Source organism: Spinacia oleracea, chromosome 1 (assembly GCF_020520425.1).
Source record: "Spinacia oleracea cultivar Varoflay chromosome 1, BTI_SOV_V1, whole genome shotgun sequence".
Classification (NCBI taxonomy): domain Eukaryota; kingdom Viridiplantae; phylum Streptophyta; class Magnoliopsida; order Caryophyllales; family Amaranthaceae; genus Spinacia; species Spinacia oleracea.
In genome coordinates this window covers 124,354,384-124,363,221 of record NC_079487.1, presented here as the reverse complement: position 1 = coordinate 124,363,221, position 8,838 = coordinate 124,354,384, and the positions used below count along the sequence as shown (strand labels likewise).

The 8,838-nt window shown below is 32.9% G+C and overlaps 1 protein-coding gene across 1 annotated transcript; it reads right to left on the bottom strand.

Moving 5' to 3' along the window:
* Positions 1 to 6,654: 6,654 nt before the first annotated feature.
* LOC110784434 (uncharacterized) lies at positions 6,655 to 7,588 on the bottom strand. The gene has a single exon (XM_021988890.2). It carries the CDS (start codon positions 7,458 to 7,460, stop codon positions 6,831 to 6,833), a length of 630 nt encoding a protein of 209 aa, XP_021844582.1. The 5' UTR covers positions 7,461 to 7,588; the 3' UTR covers positions 6,655 to 6,830.
* Positions 7,589 to 8,838: the final 1,250 nt, after the last annotated feature.

Sequence of the window (8,838 nt, the reverse complement as noted above, 5' to 3'; positions counted from 1 at the left end):
CCATAGTCCACGGATTGAGTGAAGTACTACATTGATTATTGACAAACCTTCATGTGAATCAATAATTATAAGCTTACATCAAAATCAATTTTTAATATCCGAAAACCATTTGAAAATTTACATAACTACCGAGTAAAACTATAATTACTGTCACACTTGGTATTTATTTTTTACAGTTTTACCAAGTACCAAAGTGTACGACTAGAATAAGGCTTCAGTGTATACATAAGAGACGATACAGTACAGTTGATGAACACAAGGAAATGTCAGAGTCAAAATCTTGTAAAACGGTAAAGTTGGTCAAGTACATGTCTTTCTCTTTTTAGATGGTTCTAATTATATTATACGGAATACCCTTTCTTTTTATTTCCCTATTCTATAACTAACCATTATTCTACTAATTTGGTTTAGCTATATATAGCCACGGGTGTCACCAACGGACAAGTAATAAACATTATACCAAGTATTTATTTAAGTTTAGATTAACAAATTTAAACATAGTTTAATCACATAGTTTTTCTTTAATTTACTAGGGAGACCGTTTTTCCAAATGACCCAGCAGCATGTCAGAGAAACAGAATTTCAGATCACAAGTTATGAACAATTGGACCATTAAAGAAGATGCCCTATGTGTGATTAACAAGTTTACAAAATGCCATATTAACCGCACACAAAATAACTTTAAGTTTAATAATAAGTTAAGATAAGTTGTCTTTTATAAGTTTACTCTCTTACAATCAAACTTAAACATATTTAATAAGTTCATATAAGGCCAATCAGTTATAATAAGTACAGATAAGTTCGGATAAATTTAGGTTTCTCACGTGAAAATATGCCAATCGTTGGTTTGATCTTAGATTTTGGAATACCAATTTCTTACCAAGTAGTTATACTTTTTAATCAAATAGTTGTGTTCTATTACTATTAATTATACTCTCCGGTCTCCAATCGATAGTTATAATTTCTAGTCAAATATTTCCTTTGTTTATTTTTTATAGTTGCAACACTTTGTTTTTTACACTTTCACATATTCTACTTTGTTTATATTTTATAATCTATACTTAAGGATATGTGAGATCTTGTTAGATTCGTTTTGATATACATTTCACGAATATCATTTAAAAGAAATAATTATAGATATTAATTGTTCATGTCAAGCATTGACAGTCGTGGAAAAACAAAAGTGTTGCAACTAAAAGAAATGAATGAAGTAGTTACTTTTTTAATATTGACATCAGCAGTCTTACACATATGACAGTCTCATTAAAAACACACTCTACAACATGCCAAATTTGATACAACTATAATTTTAAGTTCGCAAGAGGAAAGACAATAATGTAAACAAACTAAACTAATATCTAATCTAATATGTAGCATGTAGGTGACATAAACCCAAATAACAAACCATCAAATCATCTTATACGGAGTAGTTCATAATAATCCACGCGGAAACACAAAAAGAAAGTGAAAATCCGCCCCAAAAAAAGGCCCACGTGTGGAAAAGAGAAAATGAAAAGATTAAGAAATAATGAAACACGATCTTTTAGAATTAAGTGAATGGGTTTAAATAGCGTAAAATGCATACAAGTGATTACACTTTGCAAAACTTGGGATACCTTTATTGTTTGCAACTTTGCATACCGTGTGGGCGCCTTATTCTTCATTGAAATTCGAGCCAATTCCTCCAAGTTTTAATTAAGCCTACCATCAAAGTTCAAACCCACCTTTTCCCACAATTTCTATTTCCTTTTTTTTCGCCTTCCTGCAAAGCACGCTCTGCTAAAAGAGAGAGTGAATCCAGGTAATATCAAAGTTTTTTTTTTTTCTTTTTCTTCTGGAATCCTATGCTTAAATATTTATCAAAATATAAAATGATGTCAAAATATTGATCAATCTTATCATATTAAAAATGGGTACGGAGTTGAGTTATGTTAGATTCCTACATCATCATTTTGAGTAATGGATACTGTTCCCTACCTTACCCATCCTTTTTGTGTTTTGGTAAATTGGAGTTTCTAACATACAATTATGTTTTATTATGCCTCTCTACTAACCAACCAAAACTAACTAACACAATCGGATAAATTGCATTGCATGGGACATAACAAGAATGTCATCCATCTACCATCTTAAGATCATAGGAATATAATGTACTCCATATTGATTATCCAAATTTGGCTCGGTGATTGGATAGTCAATGCAAGTCAATAAGATAATAATTTAAATAAGTTCAAATCCGATGAGTTTAAGGATAATAATTTAAATAAGTTCAAAAAGATAAATTTAGTAATAATAAGTTTAGCTAAGATAAGTAAAAATCTAGGTGAGAAGAAAACTACTTTAGTGACTTATATTATGCATATTATTGCTTGTAATAGTCCACAACTTTATTTTCATTTGAATTTAATTTGTTGCTATTCACCCCGTACTCTCTCGTGATGAAAGTTTCTTATTGTACTTTTCTCCCCTACTTTCATAACAAAACCAGTTCAAGTGAATGCAGCAACAAATCAGACAATGTCACAGTTTCCACATCTCAGTAACGAGTGTATCTAGGGTTTGATTCTCATGAGGTCTAGTGGCGACTATTGGGCTACAACTCTACAAGCATTTTCTTTTGTTAAAAACAAACTATTGCGTAGAAATGGAGTAAAACTATTGATCACGAGTCATTAAGGAACAAACATAGTGACACTGACAAGGCCAAAAAAGAAACAAATTGCATTACTAGGAACAGCAACAAGTCCTATCATGGAAGATGCTAGCTAGTATACCAGAACATGTTAGTCATACACAAAGTAATCAACAGATTGCAAAAAGACTCAAACCCAATTTACCTAATTTATTTTTGAACAGCTTTCAATATAAATATTTTCATGTGCTCTTTGCAAAGAGATCACACTCTTAAGGGCCCTTCTTTTGTGCATGCCTATGAATAGACTCCACTTATCTTTCTCTATAATTTCATCACCTACATTATGCAATTTACAGAGTAGCATGGTCAAAAGTTTCACATAAAATAATTTTCTTTTAAGGGTTGTTTTTTTTATTTATTTATTTATTTATTATTATTATTATTATTATTATTATTATTATTATTATTATTACTTCTTCCATTTCTTTATGATCGAGATAAACGAATAAATTAACTAAAACAAAAAAAAAACTTAAAGATTACTCTGCAGCAATCCAATCATTTCCTTTTACTCGTATAAATTATTAGAAAAGGTAAACGATAAATTAATTAGTTTTTTATGAACTTTCTAAGATATATTGTTATGGGTTGGTCCATTTTTTCTATTACTTCTTCCCGAATTTTATTTTTATTTTTTAAAATTGCTACTTGACATTCTTTTTTTTTTCTTTTTTTTTTGACATGCATTTTAGGAAAGATTTAAACAAAGTGGACGAATAAATAAATTAATTGGTTTGGTTCATTTATATCATGTCTTTCCCTTTTCTTCTCTAAATTTGCCAGTTAGAATGAGGGGTAACAAATTAAGAAAATTGATGGAGGGTATACCAAATAATAAGGGGGATGACCCTTATTAAGGGCAGTGGACACCCCCTCCTCAGCTTTTGAAGCACTGACAAAATCATAGCTTATGCCTTAGGGGGGTGGAGGGGTATCCATTTTAATAACTTTAAAAATATATGGTGCTACCTTAATAAGGTCCCATATCATGAACAAAATATTTAAATTATTAACATAAAAATACAAAAATAAGATATGTAATAATCATATAAATATCTCTTAAAGGACAAGAATAATACCACTATATACTAATCTTGTTGTATATGCTGTTATCAGTATTTATTCAGGGGAATGTATGATGAATGAATGTATGTGATTATTTTTAAAGATTATGATTAATTAATTAATTAATTATTATTGTAATCCACATGATCTAGAAAGGGAGCCCTTAATCTAATCATTTCCATTGATATTATAATCTAGCATTATCCTGCAGGAGCAGTCATCATGTCATGTATATGGAAGCAGGGCTCACAAAGGAGACATTCAGGGAGATCAGTTATCATTCATCTGGGTTCTTCAAAGTTATATAAAATCATATTTTGATAGAAAATGATGATGAACTTTCGAATTAAAATGGGTACATTGTGATCAAAGGAGCATCCCATAAACTACAAAGCATAAGTTTTGGCACAATCAATGAAATACAAGGAAATGTTACCAGTGTTCAAACCAACATGTTTATATGGTCAACATGTGAAGAAGACAAAATCAAACAACTTAACTATCTTAATCATTTATATAAGTTCCAAGTTAAATGATTACTTTCCTTATTTGTACTTTGACTGCAATTGAATAGCATAATCTTTCGAATTTAGGAAGTGAAGACCCTTATGTGAAGACAACTGTGCTTACCGTTAACGGATAATAATTGTAGTTAGTGTTTGATTAAAGAATGTAAAATATTTTTAACCAAACAACTTTAACATTAGACAATGATTTTCTCTCAAGCTCCAACAGAGGACTGCTATGACAACTCTTGGTGAAAGATGCTACTCATGAGTGTTTATTCTGTACTTATGAAATATAAAAAGTGGCACAAACTTGAACTGCAGAATCACATTACAATCACTAGTTACACAGCTGAATGGTGGAGCCACATGGTTCTACTCTAGATAGCGGTCGGTTAGACTGGTTTCGGGTCTGGTTAAATTCAGATTCCAGCTTAAATATACGGGTGGGCTTCATATTTGATACCAGTTTGGCTAGAAATGATGGGCCAGCCCATTATTAGATAGATAGAGTTCCAGTTGAAATCCTGCTCAGTCAATGTATCATCTTTACCTTTTCCAAGTAGCCAGTTATTGAGTTAAGTGTTGTTAACTTTCTCCAAAAAACAGACAGATAGACAGACAGTTGGAGCACTCATGTCCTCTGCAATTTAGTTCGTTTTTCAACAATTATGATCTTCAGTGTTTCCCACAAACTATGCTACTCAGAACCCTGCGTTGGATCCATGACGGTCGGACATGGATATGGACACTTAATACTTGATACCTAATTCATGAAAACATACCCGGCCCATGTAGTGGCCATGTCAAACATCAGTACCAGTGGCCGGGTGGGAGTGTCCGAGAAGCATAGGCTACAAGTTAAGTATTGCTCTCATAGGGTGTTCAGTGTTCATTGTTCAATTATATCAGAGATTGACCTCCTTTAAGGCTATACGACTGAACTCAATTTCAGTCTAGCAACAACCATTACAAGACACTACTAGACTAGGTCGATTTGTCAACAAACCATTAAATGCTTCAGATGATTCAGTCAGCTACTTGACTTGCTACTCAAGTCCGAGGTTGTTGCAGCTTAAGCGGCCTTTCAACTGTTGATACAAAGCACAGAAATGCAGTCTCATTCTCCATTCCCCAATTTAACAGCCATAAATTAAACGGAAGGACTTCTTTGTAGCCTAGGGAAGAAGGAAGTGAGTCAGAAAAGACGCTAACTACTGCACAAGGCCCCAGCTTTATCCTAGCGAATAGAAGATGCTTAGTTCCCCACAACACAAGGATTGGCATGCTTTCGTAAAGAACATAGAGATAAATGATTGGACAGATCATTTGAGTCAATGCGGTCTTAGTGAGAAGGAAAAAACATGAATTCTCAAAGAAGACTCTATATGACTATATTGCACTAGTGCGGTCGTTCCTGCCTTAGAAGCAACATCGTAACTGGTTTATGAATGTAATTAGCCTCTATATTTCACTCCGATCATGAACAATCTGGGAGACTCCACTAAGAATATACAAGTCTGTGACAAACTGATTGGTGTAACAAAAATGACATTTTGTCGATATGCAACTGTCTGTTTCCTTAGATCATCAAACACCCGATCAGATCTGATCAAGAACAAGCTAGCTGACGACTACAGGGGAAGCTTTTTCCAACACACTAGACTCAATAAGAGTATTCTAACTTCCTTATTCGTCAAATGATATTTCATATTGTTCTAAATAAACTACAGCCAGAAACTCGGAAAATAATTATTCTCAGTATAAACTCCATTCAACAATTTCCACACCAAACACAAACTCATCCTTAGTTCTAGAGATATTTGACACAGAGAAGGTGATCTCAGTGCAGCATCTCTTACTCACAGATAGCGCATATAAGTATGATCAGTCATGTCTTGGTTTGATGCTGCAAAGATGCAAACCTAATCATAACTCCACGAGAAATGGGCTATATACAATGTGCTTTTCCGGTTTAATGGCCTTTAGTAAGAAAGAGTTCTATATAGCAACACAGATTCATTAGTCCTTTGGGAATTGGGATATCAAAGAACTTGTTCTCAATGATTGTAGAGCTAATTCCCACACTCGGGAAGGAAACTAAGGTCTTACAGCATAATTCCTATCAGTTCCTGAATGCAATTAAACTCTTAGGTGAACCTGCTAGTTGTACCCCAAAGTTATGTTTCACTCATCCAATCATTTTTGCTCATTTGAAACTCTCCAAATGAACACAGAAAACCATACATACACCTACCTCTAGCAGTACCCGGGAAGTTCCAATTTCCAAATTGTATTTTCTCCAAAAAACACAACCAAATTTGCTCCAACAACATATACAAAACTAATATCACAATCCAATTTCCACAAGTATCATCAGAATAGCAGTGAAACAACCAAAAACTATACCAAATTTCATTCACTTTACAACAAAATTACAACACATATTACAGTATATTGCTAGCACTTAACCAACAAAACATTGTACTAAACCCCCCAAAAAATAGAATTAAAATACCAAAAGAAATGAGAAAATTTACATACCTCAATTAGTTAATAAAAAATCAAAACCCTTTAGCTTTAGGAGCAGTTTCTTTGAGCACGACAGGATTCTTGTCACTCTTGTCAGTCATAGAAAGACAATACTTAGCAATTTCCCTAAATTTAGGGACACTCCTTAAATCAACTTTAGTCCCATCTTTTAAGGTAATGATGATGTCACCCCATTCCCCAATAAACCTAGGAACAACCTGAACATCCTTAATCACTTTGTACGAAAAATCACTTCTATCCTCTCCAGTAAACCCAGAAATTACAGTTACCCTTAAATTTGTGAACCTGTACCTCAAAAAGAATGCCCTTGAAACTGCAGCTAGGGTTAAGGGAAGCCATACTAGGGTAAAACCCAGAACTAGATTTGCGAGTAAGTCGCCGTAGTGAGCGCCGCCGTCGAAAAATATGGTTTCTTGGGAGGCTTTTGAGGTGGGGTTGGTGGGAATCGCGGCGGAGGTGGTGGGTTTGTTGGTGGGGGAGGAAGAGACTTGGGTTTTGGTGGTGGTGAGTCTGGTGGATTTGAAAGTGGGTATTGAAGGGTATGGTAGGAGATTTTGGTAGTGGTGATGTTTAGTGGTGGAGTAAGGAGATAGAATTGAAGCGGTGGTGATGGTGGTGGAAGACGCGGCGGAGTAGGACATGATTTTGGCGGGGTTTTAGTGACGGAGGAGAGGGGTGGATGAGGTAGTTAGAGATGGTTTTTTAGCATCGTTTGTTTTTTCTATCTGTGTGGTTACTGAGCTTCTTGGAGAATTGAATTGCGTGGCGTATGATTAACCAATCAACGTGAATTTCCAACCTTCGATTTTCCACATATTTTCCGGGAGCTCCGCCAAGTCAATAGTCTGCGAACAAAATATATCAAGGGCTATTTTTGTAAATAAATTATTCAAAATACACTATATCTTTTTATCATAAAATTATTTTCTTTAATTTTTATTTTTTAAAAGTATCAAATAGATAGTGCATTGCAATTTTTAAATTGTATATTTTTTCATTTACTAAAATATCACTTGATATACCAATCAAGGGGATTATTTTGAAATTTCTCTATTTCCTAGAGTAGAAATCTTTTCACACACCATTTTATCACATGTGTAGCATATTCTTTTGTTGATCGATAGCTATAGTTAGTCATTCAAGTTTTATTTTCAATAAATTATCTAAAATTATAATACTGCAGAGTATTTCATATCAAAATATAGGAATAAACGGCACACAAGTGATACACAAATTATGGGACAAAAAATTTGAACTCTTAAATCCTTAGAATCGAATAATAAACATATTTGTAATAGATTAGATAAATAACATGTATGGATCATACTTCATAAGTATTTTAAAGGTTTATCGATGTTTAGTTGTATATGAGTAAGGTTATAATATTTTCAAGTTAGGTTAATATTTGTGCATGGGTCAATATAGTTTTTTCTTTTTATATGAAAAAATGAAAAATACTGATAGTTGCCTTTGCCTTTGCCTTTGCCTATTTATGTTTCATAATATTAATTGTATTAACATGAGTCACATGGCTATGAGTCTATGAAAATGGTGTTACCTCCATCACAAAACACATTTGCAAATTTAGTTTTTTAGAAAAAGACCATTTATTGTCAAAAAAAAAAAAAAAAAAAAAAAATACCATTCACACGTTATATGCAAGAATTCGTTGTTACGCTTTCTACATTCAAATCCTATAATTAGCAAAAATTGAATTATGAGCCCAATTTGATAGCCCAACACAATATAAAGTGTCAATAAAGAAGGTAAATTTGAGAAGCTATACATTTTTGTTTTTTTTTTTCAAGGAAAAGCTATCCATTGATTTTAATCATTTCAAGGTTAATTATACACATTTCTCCAAAAACCAACCCCAACGTTATTCTTATTGTAGATGTTAAAATTGAGTTTACTAGTTCGTAAAGTAAATTATGAATTGCCCTATTTCAGGGTTTGATATAGGAGGATTCGGTATTTATTTATATCGGAAAACTTTCAATTTAATATAAATTAAATTTT

What these genes read in the sequence shown, in the direction of transcription:
- LOC110784434 (XM_021988890.2), bottom strand. Translation starts at nt 7,460, where the DNA reads ATGTCCTACTCCGCCGCGTCTTCCACCACCATCACCACCGCTTCAATT.